This window comes from Mustela nivalis (assembly GCF_964662115.1).
Source record: "Mustela nivalis genome assembly, chromosome: 7".
Lineage (NCBI taxonomy): Eukaryota > Metazoa > Chordata > Mammalia > Carnivora > Mustelidae > Mustela > Mustela nivalis.
In genome coordinates, this window is record NC_139026.1 from 3819224 (window position 1) to 3836374 (window position 17151).

Consider the following 17151-nt stretch of genomic DNA (forward strand, 5'->3'; position numbering starts at 1 on the left):
CCCATCTGTGATGTCGCCCCTGGGCCAGGGAAGCACATCCCCACAACGGGGCCCGGGGCCGCCCGGACTCAGCTCCCCTGCCCTGCAGAGCCCTGTGCATGGCCTGGGCAACCCCACGGGTTCCGCAATGCTCACCTTGGCAGTTGCGGCCGTTGGGGGCCAGCCTGTATCCAGACGGCGGGCAGCTGCACTGGAAGCTTCCAGCGATGTTGACGCAGCGATAGGAACAGATGTGGCCGCCAGTGGGCAGGGCGCATTCGTCGATGTCTGCAACAGAAAACACCCTCAGCATCCCCACTGGGCCCCGGCCGGGCTACGTTCCCGACAGCAGGCCGCGATGGGACATCTGGACACAGGAAGCCTCTGGATGCTGTGGCGGCCTCAGAAACTATCATGCCAGAAAGGGAAACTGAGGCCCAGAGAGGGGAAGGGGCTGGCCTAGGGTCACACAGTGAGGTGGTGGTGTAAAGCGTGGCAGACCGGGGACTCGGGGAGGGAGACAGCACACAGGACAGGTGATCTCCAGGTCTCAGGTTGCACGATGATGCTGAGTACAAATGTGCTTATAAAAATGACACCTGCCGGGGCAGGGGGAGCCCTAACAGCAGCTGCCTCAAGCGCCCGCGGTGCACCAGGCACCCTGCAAAGACCTTCCAGGCCGACCTCCGCTTTAATCCTCTGACAGCCTGGCAGGTCTGGGCTCAGCCCTTGGGGGCAGAGGACACACGGCCCCGGCCAAGGGGAGGCAGAGCTTCAGGTCAGGCCTGTGAGTGGCCCCCTGGGCCCCTGCTTTGTCCTAGGGTCACCACCAAGCCCAGCCACATGCAGTTCCTGCCATGCTGGTTCAAGGTTCCGACCCACGGGATGGTCGCTGGTTACGTGTTCGCAGCTTTCTATTCCTCACTCGCTATGGCTTCTCTGTATCCAAATAAATCTCAGCTGGAGGGGAAAAGGACCCACCACCCACAAGCCCGAAAGGGCGTTTAGCGGGAAGGGTTTGGGAGTCCCCTCCCCTCGGCCGAGTGGGGTGCCCCCACCTTCACAGGTGACGCCATCCACGTCGCTGAGCTGGTAGCCTCGCCGGCAGTAGCACTGGTAGGAGCCGTACACGTTGGCACACTCCTGGCTACAAGGGTTGCTGCTGCACTCGTTCACGTCTGAAAGACACGGGGCACTGCAGGTCAGCGCTCGGAGTCCGCCACCCACCCCTGCTCCCGGGCGGCGCTGGAGACACAGCAGCTCCCTCAAGTCACCCCAGAAGAAGGGCCAGAAGTCCCGTGGTGCTCAGCACTCGCGCTTGGGGCTGGGGACCTGCCTGGGGTCGTCCCGAGGGAGCACAACCCCCAGTCCATCCCCCATGCCAGACAGCTCTGGAACCTCTCATCGGGACCACAGTAAAGCCTCCAGTCTTGGCTCCTTCCAGTGGGTTCCCCCCAGCCCATCGCCAGATCCGTTCTAGTCCTCAAATGGAGCTCTGATCACAGCCCTCCCCGATGGAGCCCCCAAGACAATGCCCTCTGCAGAGCAGGAGGCCTGGGTGAAGAGCCGAGATGCCAACATTCCCAACATGCCAGTGCTTGGCACGCACCAGCCCACTGGGCAGTGCTGGGCTCCTGCTCCTCGGTCTCCTTCCCTTAGAGCAGGAATCAGCACACACCTGGCCCACCACCTGGTTTTGTAAATAAAGTTTTATTGGCACATAGCTACGCTCACTCCCTCATTTACCCCAGTCTGTGGCTGCTTTGGCAACGCAGCGGCAGAGGCGATAAGCTACAACACATTGCGTAGCTGGCTGAGCCTGAAATATTTACTATGTGGCTTTTAGGGAAAAAAAATTCCCAACCCCTGGCCTAGAAGTCCCTTCTCACACATATTTACTGCTAATTCCTAGCAGGCAGGAGGGGTGAGCAGCTGAGAGTGTCCATTAGCTTCTCACCCCATGTTTTGTCCTACAGCAACCTCGTGCCCAGCCTGGCTAGGTCGCCTGCTCAGCTCTGCCCCCTGGGGTTTCTTGTCACATCCTACAGACACTCCTTGACGGCAGAGCCCATGTTCTCGCTCTCCACCTTGCCAGGGGGCCTTTATAGATGCTTAGTGGAATGATGCACCCAAGCTGGCCAGGCCCTGGTTTTCTGTCCCCAGTGTGGTCACTGATGTAGATGTGAGTATCTCCTCTCCGGCCACTTCGGAGTGACAAGGAATGGCATAAGCCATGAACGACAGCGGCAGGGACATCAGCGGTCTCCACAGACGGCACTTTGTCTCGTGCGGGATCCTGCCCTGGGATGAGCTCGTCCCATGTTTCACCCTGACTCCCGGTAAGGTGGGCCCCGCCACCCCACACATTTGTGGAGGAGGACGCTGGTGCCCAGAAATGCTGAGTTACTCCTTCAAGGCCCTAAAATGGCAGAGCTAGGATGAGAACCCAAGCTCAAGGGAACCCAGCCCACGTGTGAAGAGTTTCCTTGCCGATACCCATGCATTGGGTCTGGTTCTTGGGGGCAGATCTGAAATTCTTGTGGGGACCCTAGGGCCCAGAACCCCATCTCACTGCCCAGCCTCCAGTGTGAGAACTGTGCGTCCTGGGTGCCTCTGGGCATAGTGGACTTTCATGATTCTTCCGTGGTTGGTCCAAAAGTTGTGCAGGACAGTGGGAGAGGACCACTGAGGGCTGCCAAAGCTCTGTCCTTTGCTGACCCCAGACCCTAATTCCCGTAGAAGATGTGATAGCTGTTGAGCATCTACTGTGTACCAGGCCCTGTGCTGAATGTATGACCCACCATCTCGGTCCAGGCCCCGAGGAGGCCGGTGTTCTGTGCTAACCAAAACACTCGGCACGAACAGCTCCGTCCAACCCCCACCAGGTGGACGGAGAGACCCAACCAGACTTCAGCCTGGCTTCTACGGGCCCAAGACAAGAAAGCCTAGGGTGACGGGCTCGGACCCTTAAAATGCCTCCTAAAAAGCTCAGTGCTGGGGCACCTGGGTGGCTCGATTGGGTTCAGCCTCTGCTTTCAGCTCAGGTCATGGTCTCAGGGTCCTGGGATCGAGCCCCGCATAGGGCTCTCTGCTCAGCGGGGAGCCTGCTTCCCCCGACTCTCTCTGCCTGCCTCTCTGCCTGTTTGTGATCTCTGTCAAATAAATAAATAAAATCTTAAAAAAAAAAAAGAAAAAAAAAAAGCTCAGTGCTGCCCAAAGGAGAGACTCAGTATTCCGACCAACACCTGACAACATGCCCTGGCCTCCTCTTTCTTACAAGTATTTACTTGATAAAACTTGCAGATGCAAACCCTCTCTCTGTCCCTTCAAGATATAGCCTCTGCAGCCCAAGAGTCTTTCTCCAGGATGCAGGAATCATGCCTTAGAGATGTGATCATCGGAAAGGGGAGCCCCCCGCCTCCCAGTCTCTGTGGGAGGGAGGAGCTGGTTCGCAGGTGCAGCCCGCCTAAGCAGGCTGACCCCCCACCCGACATCGTGGGGGCCTACCCCTGGGCATGGCCCAGCATTTCAAAAGCCTGTAGCCTTTTGTTCCAGCAGAGCTGAGACGGATCTGCACTGATGTCTCTCTCTGCTACTGCCACAGTCTGAGTAAAACCTGTCTTCCAATTTACTTGAAAATCTGACCTCCCAACCCCATTTCTCCTGTCAGGGCACAGAGGCAGGGGACGTCGGCCACGGCCCCAGTCGGGTGAACACAGGGTCTGTCAGACGCCGCCAAATCCTACACTCTCGGCCCCAACCCACATGGCTTCTTCGGCTTATCCACCCCTGTGCTTGGCCCTGGGCGGATGCCACCAGGCGCTCCAGGGCCCAGGAGGGACTGGGTGAGCCGTCCTCTCTGACAAGCCACCTTTGACATGTGCTTCCCCAACCAGCGCGTCCCGTAATCCGTGCTGGGGAAACAAACTCGAGTTCATCCCACGGGTCTGCAGGTTGAGCGGTGGCTCTCCCCGGGAGCGGGCGTCCCGGAGCGCCCCGCCCTGGCCACATGGCCTCACCTTCGCACGACCGGCCGTCGGCAGAGAGCCGGAAGCCCACAGTGCAGCTGCAGAAGTAGGAGCCGGGCGTGTTCTCACACTTGTGGCCGCATAGACGCCCAGGGTAGCGCCGACACTCGTTGATGTCTGCAACAGAGCGGGCGCGGCCGACTCAGGGCAGCGTCCCCCACCCATGCCACCTCTGCCCACGAACTCCCAGTGTCCCCCACCGTCCACAGCCACATCTCTAGGAGGAGAGAGGCAGAGTGACTGGTCCCAAAGCTCCCAACAGTCAGTGGGCGTGCCGGGGGCCACTCCTGGCCCTCCTGTGGACGTGCCCACCCACCAGTTCTCCATCCCAGAGCCCTGAAGGACAGTCCACTGGCTCAGACATGCGGCTCTGAGGGTGGGTGGGGCAGTTGCCAGCCCTCCCCTCCCCCGGAGCAGCCTGGTTTTGGGGTGGCAGGTAGCGGCCTACTGGGGGCTGTCCCTTTCCCAGCAGGGAGACGGCCATACCACCATTCATTCTTCCATTGTGAGCCCTGACTCTAGGAAGTCACTCATGCTTCTGGACATTTGGAGAGCCAGCTGTAGTCTCCTACACCCCTGCCCGCCTTGGGTCGAGCAGAGCACCTACTGTATGGGTGGGGGCCTGGGTCGCACCTGGGAGCACAGCAGCAGGGCTGGAACCTGAATGGGGGTCCCCTATTGCAGGGTCTGCTCTCTGGGGCTGCTGCACCGGGACTTTCTCGGGGGGCCACCCGGGGCCTGCAGGGATGCCCACGTACCCACACACGTCCTGCTGATGCCGTCGAAATAGTATCCAGCCTTGCACTCGCAACGGAAGCTTCCGGGGGAGTTCATACACAGGTGCCCCGGCCCACAGGGCTCAGCGGGTGCCGCACACTCGTCCACATCTTGTAAAAGAGAATGACGCATTGAAAAATGTTTAGTGTGGGTTTTTCTTTTCTCCCTAAGATGATCAGAAAGGAAGACAAGAAAGCAGCAAACTAAAATGTACTTTAACAAAGCAGCATTATTTATTCTTCAAGACGATGTCACAGGACACCTGCCGCGTGCTGAGCCCCGTGCTGGGGAGGCAGCTGACCCAGACGCAGCCCCTACACTTGAGGGCCACCTACTCTGGCTGGCCAGTGATGGCCCTTGGAAAGGCAGGAAGTACCTAGTGACCCGGGGGAGCCACCAGGGAAGTGCTCTGGGAGTCAGAGGGAGAAGGACTCCTTCCAATTAGCAGGGATCTGGGTCCAAAGGAATGTAGCAGCAGGTGGGCAGAGGAAAAGGTGTAAAAGCAGAAAACCACAGAGAGAGGAAAGAGCAGAGCTGGCTTAGGGAGCAGCAAGACCTATTTCATCTGAATTATAAGGTGTGTGAAGTTGGGGCCACCTCAGGAGGGCTGAATTGTAAGCGGGGTCACTGCTTATCCCCTCTCACCACTGGAGATTGTGAGTGGGGAGGAATAAGGGAGCTTTCAGCTCAGGACACCCTGGACAGACTGAAAGGGACGAAGCTGGGCACAGTGGGAGGCTGGCATCCTACTGCAACAGTCCCAGCAATCGATGATAAAGGTCTATGCTTGGAGTTGAGCAGTGGGATGGATAGAGAGATAGAAACAACTTCACTTTGGGGATTTCTTCTCCCCTTCCAGGGAAGGAAGGGATGTGCTGGGAGCAGACAGGAAAGTTCATATCAGACTGGTTCTCTTTTTAAATACCAACCAACACAGCGGGTTCCCTCCTCGTTGAGATGGTAACCACGGCCACAGTTGGGCACGTTCTTCTGGCATGTGTAGGAGCCCTCTGTGTTGATGCATGTCTGCCCAACGGGGCACGGGGCACTGATACTTAAACACTCATTGATATCTACAGCAGGGAAGACAGAGCCAAGGTGGTTAAACACGGGGGGCCTCCAAAAACCCAACGACCCGATCTCCAAAACACCGCCACATCCCCTCCTCACTGCAAAGCCTCACCCAGAGGTACTATGAAGCCCGCTCACCCCGAACCACACACCAGCCCCCCAGCTGGCTCCCAGATCTCGCCAGCACACGCCACCTCAGAGACAACGTGCCTAGGCCATCTCCCTGGCCTGAGCCTGCAGCCCATCCATCTTTCCCTGCACGGCATCTGAGGCTGCCTGCCTGGCTCTCGGGGCTACCCACGGTCAAGTGGCCATGTCCCTTCTGAATCCCACACGCCCAGAGAGTGCAAACCAGTAAACGCACAAGGATAAACGCTTGGTTCTCTAGCTCCCCTTTGGTGCAAAATCACAGAGGCAGGGGCATCTGGGTGGCTCAGCCGCTTAAGTGTTCAATGCATGATTTCGGCTCAGGTCACCAGCTCAGGGTGACCCCCTCAGCCTCCATGCCGAGTGTGGAGTCGGCTTAAGATTCTCGCTCTCCCTCTCCTGCTGTCCTTCCCCCCACTCGAGTTCTCTCTCTCAAACAACAACAACAAGCCATGCAGGCTGACCTTCTTACTGAGGGAGAATTCTAAGGTTTTTAAGAATTGCCTTCTCAGGGGCACCTGGGTGGCTCAGTGGATTAAGCTTCTGCCTTTGGCTCAGGTCATGATCTCAGCGTCCTGCTATACTTCTCCCCTCCTGGCCTCACCCCTTCCTCCTCAGGCAGTAGGCGACCAGCCGCACCCTCCCCCTTGAGTCAGCCTCTCCAGCCAGTGTAGCACTTAGCAGCTTACAAAAGCACGTAGGTCCCTGCAGCCCTCGCCCGCCCGCAGCAGCTGGCCTGGGGCTTAGGCAGGGCCAGGATTATTCTCTGTGTTTTATAAACAAGGAAACCCCCCCAGCACGAGACTGGGCCCAGGGACCACTCAGCTCTAGAATCAGGGAGCCTCGCCTCCCAGCCCTTAAATCAGGGGTGGGCGAACTGCAGCCTGCCGGCCCAATCCAGCCCACTGCCTGGTTTTGTCAATAAAGCTTTATTGGAACACAGCCATGCCCATTGTCTTACATACTGTCCCCAGCGGTTTCCACAAGCTACAACAGAGACCCCATAGCTCATGAAGCTGGTACTATGCAGCTGCAGGGCTGTCTGCCGGTGGCCCGAGGGGAACAGGCAGGCTTGTGGGGTACCAGATGGTTCTAGGATCCCCGGGAAGATGAATGTGGCTGCCCATGAGGTCAGAGCTTCCCACCACCTCAGGAGGGAGCGAGGGTGCCATGGGCAGAGGTGTGCAAGTCGAAGACCTGGGGAGAGGAAGCGGCCTCTCCCAGACAGCCTTGAAACTAGCATTGGATCCCGACACACTTCCTCCTTGTACAGAAGTATTTGGGACGACTTGGTCATTTTTTTTTAAATGACATAAAGGTACTGATGAAAAATGATGTTGAAACAGGAAACAGTTAAGGACTGGGTGGGGGCGGGGAGCAGGCGGCCGCGGACTCTGGCCCCATTTGCATCAGAAAAAGAGTCTCCAGAGAGCGGGAGCTCCGAGAGGCACAGACTCTGCTGAGCAAGGAAACAGAAACGTTTCCTTTCCGCACTTTGGGATTTGCTTGCATTTTTGTAAATAAAGATTATACATATATACATATTTTACATGTCTATAGAACTTTTGAAATCAAAAACATTTTTTAAAGAAAGAATCCTGAGTCTGGTTGCAAGGATCGTGGGCACAAGAAAAGGGAGCTGCCCCTGGGGGAGAGGGGGGGGCGCCTCCTGGTTGGTTGGCAAACATTCTGAATCACCAGGTGCTGGCCGGCGGGGCTCCTCTCGGGCTTCGCCAGGCTCTCCCCAGGTCTAGGGGAGGACAGGAAGGGGGCTGCGCCCTCCCTCCACGGCTCTCCCACCGGGGCTGCGCCTGCTGTGAGCCAGGGTTTCCATCCTGAACAGATGCCAGCCTCCTCGCAGAGCCCCCACCCAGTGCACGGCAAGTCTGGGCAGGCCCCTCCTCCCCGCTGGCCCTGGGAGGGCCGTCAGCCCCGGGCTCCTGGTCCTCTGCGCTGGGTGGGAGCTGGCAAGGGGCCAAGCCTGGAGGAGTTGAGCCCCCCCCACCTCATCCCTGCTCCGACACTTCCCCACACTCCCCGCCTGTCATGGGGGGGGCTGCTTTAAAGAAGAAGGCTGGGGCAGGGCTCCAAGGAGGCCCCTGTCCAAAGTGGGGGTCACTGTTGTATTTGTCTTTAAATATCCCGGGGTGGTTAAAAAAGGGGGAGGGCGAGGAGAGCTTTCAGTCCAAACTACCATTCCACATCAAAGAACAATACAGAGTTCTCTGAGAGAGGCTGAGCCAGACCTAGGACAGAACCCGGCCACCCCTCGTTCACAGACCCTTCAAGGAGGGTAGGGGGGCAGCCCCACGGGGTATAGGTTCTAACAGGTGGCGTCTGCAGCTCTCATCTGGAGAGATGTCTTCCTGTCCTTAAGGGCAGGATCTAGAAAGCTTCCGCCGAGCAGAGGCTAAGGCCAGGTCTGCGGATCTAGACGCCAATGCCAACAGCACACGGTGCCTGAGCCAGGGGGTTAGCCAGGCTGAGTCCAGGAGGAAGGGCAGGTCCCTCCCGTGTGTAAAGCCCGTGACGGTGCTCTGCTTCCTGCCCCTCGCACACGCTACTTCCCTGCCTGAGCTTCTGGCCAGGCCTCCTGCGTTTGCCAGTTCACTATTCCCATGGGATTTCCTTCCTCCCACAGCGGTGCGCTGTTTTGGGGCTGGGATACATGTGACAGAAAATCTGCCTCTTGCCCTAATCTTAAGTCTCCAGACAGGAGGCGTCAACTACGTTCGCTCTGCCATGCAACCATCACCGCCGTCCAACCACACAACTTTTTAATTTTCCCCGACTGAAACTCCCTGCCCAGTCAACACCAGCTCCCCACTCCCCTGCCCCAGGCCCTTGGCACCTCCCGAGCTCCTCTCCACCTCTGTGAAACTGACTACTAACACGGAGTATCTTTCAAAACACGTTTGTAAGACCGCAGGCACTTCAGCATCCTCTTGTTCGATCCTTGCCTCAAGCCTCTAAGGCAGATGGCATGACTGTTCCCATTTTACAGAGGAAGAAATTAAGGGTCAGAGGAAGGGAGTCTATCACCTTAGGTTCTAAACCAGGTGTAGTCTCCAAAATTGAAGCCAAACCAGGGCTTTTGTCTAAACCCAGGGTTGCTAAACTCTAGCCCCGGGGCCAACCCCAGCCTGTACCTGTTTTGGTAAATCAAGTTTTATGGGGACACAACACTGCCCACTCGGTCACGTATCCACGGCTGCTTTCTGCAGAGCTGAGCCCAGAAGGCCCACGAGGCCTCAATGTCTGCTCCCCCAGGCCTTCATAAGATACGCCTGCTGACCTCTGCTCGGAGGCCCCCCACCCTCCCCCGATCCAGAGACATGGCCCAGCTCCGGGGCGTTCGCCCCGCCTGGGGGACCCTCTCAGCCCTGGTGACAGCGTCTTACCAATACAGTTGCCTAGAGCATCCTGTATAAAACCGTTCTTGCACTGTAGCTGGGGTCTGCAGCGGAAGGATCCCAGAGTGTTCTGACAGATAAAACCGGGGGGACAGTTATGAATACCAGTCCCACACTCGTCAATATCTGGTACGTCATGAAAAAAGGAAATTGTTAGCAAGAGTCCTGTCAGAAACATCTCACAACATTTAAACATCACAAGAATGCTTTTTTTTTTTCATATGCTTCTTACTCAGACTACAACCCAAAACATTCCAATGGAGAAATCACATTAAAAAAGAGCCTTGGTTGGCCAAATAGTGCTCGCATCGCTTAAGACTGAAAACTCTCTCTCTCTCTCTCTCTTTTTTCCCCAAGGCTCTTATGAGGCAAACTTTCTGTTATATAATAAATAACCCCGGCATTTTCCTGGCAGCATGTGGGATTTTTTTCCCCTTCACTTGAGGCTAAGTGCATGTTTAGTTGAGATAATAAGCAATGACCCTCGTGGCAATAAACACTGTCCCTCTAAAGTTCTTCATCCTGAAATCGTCACGAGATGCCAAATAGGAGCAATGGTGATTGTCATGACTGGACACACTGGCTGCCCTTCCCCCGAAGTTCATGGCCGTCAAGTGTTCCAAAGCATATACTCAGCGGGCTGGGTCCCTGGGTTCTCCGGGCCCAAGCCGCCCAGCGAGGGTGGAGAGGAGTGAGCTTGCCCAAAGACCCTCCGACGTCAGGAGGGTGTGCCTGGCTTTTGAGTTACCCTCGTAACTCGACCAACATTTTCACACACGTGGTTTTGTCATTATGGAGGGTTGGAAAGCCTCAGAAGAAAACTATGTCCTCAGAGATCCTCAGCAAAGCCTTATCTGCCAAATAACATCCACGGCCTGGCAGGGAGAGGCCGGCAGCCAGAAATGTCATGTTTTCATGCAGTGGAAGAGATTATGCTTTGAACTCCGAGGCAGCCTGGAGTCGGATAGAAGGCAGCTGTTTTCAAAAATAACTTGTGGGGCGGACGCGGGAAGAAAGCACATGGAAGCACCTGAAACCCACCTCGGGACTTGTTTTGAATGGATTCTGCTCTGAGCCCTTCCAGAAATGCAAATCACACCTGTCATTAACTCAATGCTACAGTAAAGAAGGTAAATCTTTACCAACAGCTTAACTGGTCAGCGTCCCCGGGCAGTTCACGGGGTGCGACACACGGCACCAGGGAACCCAGAGGCCCCCGGAGCTCGGTGCTGCCTTTACCAGCACATCCTATGTAGTCGTGGGGAGCTGAGGTGTGCGGACCCAGAGCATGTCATACCTTTGCAGTCATTGTCCTCCGTGAGCTCATAGCCAGTCCCACAGCTACTGTCTCTCTGGCAGCGGAAAGAGCCCACTGTATTCACACAGGACTCTCCGAGCCGGCAGTTGTGCTCGCCCATGACACATTCGTTGATGTCTAGGAGAAATGGAGGCAAAGCAGGAGTAGCCAGCCAGAACCACTGGTCCCCGCATGCTTTGTCGAAAAGAATGTTCCGGAAGGCGTGGTGCAATTGGTTCCCAGCCTCTGTGCAGTCCCCCACGCACATGCCTATTTGGGTCCCGGGCACCCACCACCAAATCAAAAGCAGTGGTTTCTTTCCCCTGCTCCGTTTCAGATCTGCTGCTCTCTCTGAGCACCCACGAAGCAAGTGCCAGGCTCTGAACCCGAGGCACGTGATCCTTAAGGCCCCTACGAGAGGCGATCCCCTTCCTCCATCTGCCTTGCCTCAGACAGGAGGGGCCAAGAGAGGCCGAGGGACGTGTCCAGGGCCACTCGGCAGATTCTGGATTCAGAGCCTGCTCAGACCCCCAAAGCCAGCCCTCTTCCCCAACACGGTGCTTGACACCATGCACCGTGGACTCCAGGGTTCGCTGGTTTTCACCTGCGGGGTGGGTGGGGGCCTGAGGTGTGCAGGGTGGGCCCTGCCCAGATGCCAAGTCCAGGCAGAGGCTCCCAGCGCGGCTGCGAGCCCTGCGGCGGGAGCATGGCGACGGTTACCTTCACAGGACACGCTGTCGGGCAGCAGCTGGTAGCCCACAAAGCAGGAGCAGACCACCTCCTCCCCCGTGTCTCGGCACTGTTGCTTGCAGGGCCCACCGCCTGGAATCAGAGCAGATCGGAGCGGATGTGAGCCACGAGCCCAACACACACCAGAGAACCCCTGGGTTTCCAGTTCTGTTTGGCCCGGGCCAGAGCAAATGCCCTCGGGGTGGACGACACACAAAGGTGGGCTCCCCATTTTGGAGGCCACCCTCTCCAGCCTAGCACCCCTCCCTTTCCTTGGGAGACCCCCCAGGATCTGGCCCGGGACAACCTTGCGGCTGCTGCTTCAGGTCCCAGCCCTGGTCTGACACAAAAGCAGCAGGCCGGGCCAGCCCTGCAGGCTGGAGTGGGGCTGGGAGGGGCCAGGCAGAGAAGCCAGAAGCTGCCGTCCAGCACAGACATGGAGGGGGCCATCCCGTGAGGGTCCCTCAGTGTCCCTGGTACCTCCCCTCCCCCACCAACCACAAACCCGCAGGCAGCTGAGTGATGCTCAAAGAGCAAATCTCCCTGGGACAAAACTCTACCAGCTAAAGATGCGGCCAGAGTTCTGACCGCTGCCCTGGGCCCGCAGGCCTCTGCCCGCCTCCCCAGCCGCTTCCTCTGTCCCCCGCCACAGCCCTCCCCCACGCCATGGCCCGCCAGCCCGAGTCTGGGTCCGCCTGTCTCCTACTGCCCAAATCTCTGTCCCGGGGCACCTTCCTGGCTAAGCCACCCTCATCCATCGCAGACCAGCTACGTCCTCCCCCAGGAAGGCCTCCCACACCCCCCAGGGAGTTTTCTGGGCTCTCGGCCCTCCTCCAGCAACCCCATCGGCCCCCCCGGCCCCCCACCCCTGTGCTGGCGTGTCACCGAGCGCGGACCCCATCGTTTTGTGATTGTGTTTGCTCCCCGTCAAGGCGCCCACCGCAGGGCAGACGTCCGAATGGAGCTGGGGAGCAGACTCGCCAGTCTAGACATGTGGGAATGTTCCATGAAAGAGAAATGACCTTTTATCACATGAAAAACAAACCTGCCAGGCCCCACCCTCGTTAAATTTGCAAACGTCTCCGTTTGAGACACATGGATACTGTCCACGGCACCGGCTGGGGCTCCAGGACCCAAGTCAAGGAACACCCCCCCACCCCAGGTGTTCTCCCTTCACAGAGCCTGTGTTTAGGCGGGTGCTGCGGGGTGGGGGGGTGGGGGGCTTCTGACACCCACCTCCCGCATGGGCCCTCCCTTTGAGCCCCCCAGGCCCCAGCTCGAGGGGAAGGAGAAGGGGGAGCCCAGGCGTGCAGGGCGGGCAGAGGGACCTGAGTCAAGTCACAGACTGAGGGCCCATCCCGCGTGAACCCGAGCAAAACCCAAGGTCCAACTCCCGATGGGATCAGCCCTGACTCTCCTCCGGGGGGGGGGGGGCGGCCTCACCTCTGCAGCGGTCGTTCAGGTACGGGTCCTCCTGCTCCCCCTCCATCTCCGAAATCTTGGCTGAGGGGAAAGAGAGGCAAACGCAATGTCCGGCATGTCTCAACAGAAAGAAACCCTGAATACGTTATCTCTCTCTCTCTCTCTCTCTTTTTTTTTTTAACATACTCTTTTTTTTTAAAAAAAGATTTTATTTATTTATTTGACCTGGGGAGAGAGAAAACACAAGCAGGGGAGTGGCAGGCAGAGGCAGAGGGAGAAGCAGGCTTCCTGCTGAGCAGGGACTCGACCCCAGGACCCCAGGATCATGACTTGAGCTGAAGGCAGACGCTTCACCAACTGAGCCCCCCAGGCGCTCCGCTTTATCTCCTTATAAATATCAGGCAGTCATGCCCATTTGGGGAGCTCAGGGGTTGCCGAGGGACGTTAGGCACTCACGTTACCTGCCTATTTCAGCAAAGGCAGCTGCGGCCCTGCTCTACACCGGACCACGGCCCCCAACCCTGAATCAACGTGCCCAGTAAAAACCTGCAGTGATGGGGTAAATGGTGTCCCCCCAGAAGATGTTGAGCCCTAACCCCCCAGTACCCACGCACATGACCTTCCTTTCAAGAAGAGTTTTAGCAAAGATGATAGAGTTAAGGTGGGTGAAGGTGGGCTCCCGGCCAGTACATCTGTGTCCTTCTAGAAAGAAGAAAGTGGACACAGAGACAGGCGTGCACAGAGGCAAAATGACGGAAGACAGAGGGAGGAGATGGGCCACCCATGCCCCGAGGCTGACAAAAACCAGGAGAGCTGCTTGGAGCAGATTCTCCCCTGGAGCCTCGGGGCGATGCAGCCCCGCCGATACCTGGACTGGTCTGGCCTCCAGATTGGGAGATAGAACATTCCTGTTGTTTGAGCTCCCCCCGCCCAGCTCCAGTCCACGGAGCTTTGCGAGGGCAGCCCCAGGAAATAAATGCATGTATACAGCCCACCCGCAAAGCCCCGTGTAGCGCCGGCCATCAGCAGGCACTCGCTGGGCGCATTCAGACAAAGCGTCTGAGTAGATCCGCTCTACGGGCTGAGCCCTCGGCAGAGACAGGGCCCTACTCACAATAGGAACGTCACCCAGTGGATTCCCCTACTGTAGTCTGATGGGGTGGTTTTCCACTGGCCGTTCTGGGGTAAGAGAAGAAACAGATTCGTCCCTTTAGCTTGTATAAGACAGCCAGGGGCAGGAAGGATCCCTAAAAATATCCAAAAGCCACACCCTGGGAAGTCGCGGCCCCGTCCACGAGAGAGGATGGCAGCCATCACAGCTCAGGCGCGAGTCGGCAGCAGGCGTGACCGCGATGGGCGGGAAAGTGTAAACCCATATGTGTCCGTTGCATGTGCGAGAAGCAAAAGAGACACAGAGAAAACCCGGAAAGTGACCTGATGGAAACACAATTTCTCTCTGTGTCCATTTCCTCTTCCCTGCTTTCTATATCTGCTAACACACCCACGGGGAGTGTGTAGCACCCTCACACCAGAAAAATGAAACATCATCAAAAAGAAACGTTATTAGGAATTCCGCTTTAAAATTCAATACAATGTAACGTACACACACTAGGCACAAGGCAGGCTCTTTTCAGGCTGTTAAAATGTGGTCGGGGTCCCCAAGTAAACCTTTCACTTGGCCAGGAACTAAGCAAAAGGCCTTTAGCGTATGAATCGTCTCCCCCAGGTCAGGAGGCTGGGAGCACCTTTGCTACGGTTATTCAACTCGGGAACTCTTGGCTCCCTTGGGGCACTCAGTCAAGGCCAAGGCACAGGGCAGAGCGTCGGCCCGGAGGACTGTGAGGAGCTCTCGCCTGGGTAAGGAAGCCATCAAGGCTTCTGTGACGCTCCTTGGAAGCCAGCGAGCCCGGCACAGAGCCACCGCCAATCCTGCCAGAAAGAGAATCCTAAACCTGGGCTCCCCCAGCCTCCATCTTCCCATCTGTAGAATGGGGGGAGCCAATATACATCCCAGCACAGTTCCTCCCAGACTCTCTGCGGTAAGGGGACGCGGCGCTTTCCCCCATCACAGGCCATACCTTGATAGCATGTAATATGAACGAATTACCAGGAAAATTAAGTTATGAGAACAGACATACAAGCCTGTTTAGATGAAACTGGCATTAAGCTACACTCTCAGATGCATATAAAAGTTTCCAAAAGCTTCCTCTCGATTCCCAGACTTCTTTTGTTAGAGGCCAGCAGGGTCTGCGGAGCCTCTGTGCGGGGCCGGTGGCAGCACACAACAGGCCTGCGATAAGGGTCTGGGTTTGGGAGGAGGAAGGGCAGGGAGTCCTCACAGAGACTTTGGGGAAAGCCTGGGGCAAGAATTGAAGCAGATAAAAGACAGAAGAGAAATAAGACATCTGGAGCAGCAGCAAAGCTCAGAGACGGTTATGGAAACAGGACATAAATCAACAAAAATCCTCCCCAGAGACACAGGAGAAAATCTCCACCAGGACGAATAGTTTGGGTTTGTTTAAAGTGAAAATATCATCTCTGGTTTCAAAAGTCAAGGAGTGAGCCAGAATGCGGTTCCAGACCTTCTTTATGCCGGAGATATCTGAAATCAGCCCCACGGCATCCATGAGAAATCAAAACCAGAGGGAGGCAGGTCTGCTTGCCCCAGGACCACGAAGCCACCGGGGTCATGAAGCCAGGGTGATGGGCAGCGTGACTTAGGGAGCACGGTTCTGTGAACTCCTCCTTCCTAGGGCCTTTCTGCCCTTGACCCACTCAAGCTCCCTTGAAGTTGTCCTTGGGGTCACTCGCCTGTTTGCTGAATACGTATCTATTAGTTGAAAGAATACAACCACTTATTAATAAGGTACCCCTCCCTGCCTCTTGTCACCACATCATTGGCGCCAGATGGAGAGAAAAAGGGGCTGAAGGGTAGAAGGCCAGCGTTCTCCCTCCCCTGTGTGTTGGCCATGTGACCTTGAGGAAGGTCAGGGCCACCATGCTGCCCAGGGCTGTTGGAGGGACGAGAAACAATCGCGATGGCCAGCATTCATGAAGTTGCCCAAACACTCCATACTCGTTCTCCCATACAATCCTCCAGAAACCTTACAGAGCAGGACTATGATTATACCCATTTCACAGATGAGGGAACAGAGGTCTGGTACATCTGATTATTTAAAATACATGTTAGGACAGAGACATGAACCCAGATTTCTCAGGTTCCAGCTCCCAAGCCTTCAGTCCCCCTCCAGGGCAGGGCTCTCTCAGAGCAGTAACGAACTCGAAACTGATCTGACCCCTAGAATCAGTCTGTGCGGAGTTAAGGCACACGCGTGTGCCCCACTCCCTGTAATTTCATGTGTCCACTTGCTGGGATCACAGTACCCAGAGATAGGATCAAACATCAGTCTGTATTTGCTGTGATCATATATTACATTTTTTTTTTTTACAGATTTTATTTATTTATTTGAGAGAGAGAATGAGAGAGAGAGCATGAGAGTGGGGAGGGTCAGACGGAGAAGCAGACTTCCTGCTGATCAGAGAGCCTAATGAGGAACTTGATCCTGGGACTCCGGGATCATGACCTGCGCCGAAGGCAGTCGCCTAACCAGCGGAGCCACCCAGGCACTCCTGACCTTATTTTAGATGAGATTAACATTTGAATCAACAGACTTTGAGTAAAACCAATGGCCCTCTGAAATGTGGGTGGGCCTTGCCTAATTGGGTGAAGATCATCAGGGCAGCCCCGCAGCGAGGAGGAATTCTGCGAGCAGATGGCCTTTGGACTCAAACTGCAACATCAGTTCTCCCTCCATTCTCTGGCCTGCTGGCTCAACCTGCAGACTACAGAATTGCCGGCCCCTACGATCAAGGGAGCCAATTCCTTAAAATAAATCTCTTTTCTCCGCATCCTATTGGTTTGGTTTCTTTGGCTAGCACTGACTAATGCCCTGGCCAGAAGGCAAAAAAGGGGTGGGGGAATTACCTGCTTCTTGGATGTCCCCAATGTCGCCGGGGGCAAAGTCTGCCGTCTCCTGGCCCTTGACACAGCATGCCCGGAACACCAGCCCACACTGGTAGCCGACCATGAGGGTGTACTCACAGCTCTGGCCCGCGGCCTGGGCCGCCCTCCCCAGCAGGCAGCAGTGACAGCACCTCTGTGAACAGGAGTGGAGAGTCAGGGTGGAGAAGCCACCCAGCACTGGGGTACCCCCAAGCCTCTCTGATCCTGTATCCACACCGCCCACACAGCAACGACACATGGGACTTACTCTCTCTTCTAAAGGTT

The 17151-nt window shown here is 56.5% G+C and overlaps 1 protein-coding gene across 2 annotated transcripts in view; it reads right to left on the reverse strand.

Annotated features, from left to right (window-relative positions):
* FBLN1 (fibulin 1) overlaps positions 1-17151 on the reverse strand; it is a 79286-nt gene that overhangs the window by 39033 nt on the left and 23102 nt on the right. For both annotated transcript variants that reach the window (XM_082739649.1, XM_082739650.1), the window contains exons 4-13: positions 16849-17020; positions 12885-12944; positions 11433-11534; positions 10713-10850; positions 9404-9541; positions 5714-5857; positions 4766-4894; positions 3999-4124; positions 1038-1157; positions 136-267 (exon numbers count right to left, since the gene is read on the reverse strand). In XM_082739649.1, coding sequence (XP_082595775.1) covers positions 136-267; positions 1038-1157; positions 3999-4124; positions 4766-4894; positions 5714-5857; positions 9404-9541; positions 10713-10850; positions 11433-11534; positions 12885-12944; positions 16849-17020 — 1261 coding nt within the window. The remainder of the gene's footprint in view (positions 1-135; positions 268-1037; positions 1158-3998; positions 4125-4765; positions 4895-5713; positions 5858-9403; positions 9542-10712; positions 10851-11432; positions 11535-12884; positions 12945-16848; positions 17021-17151) is intronic.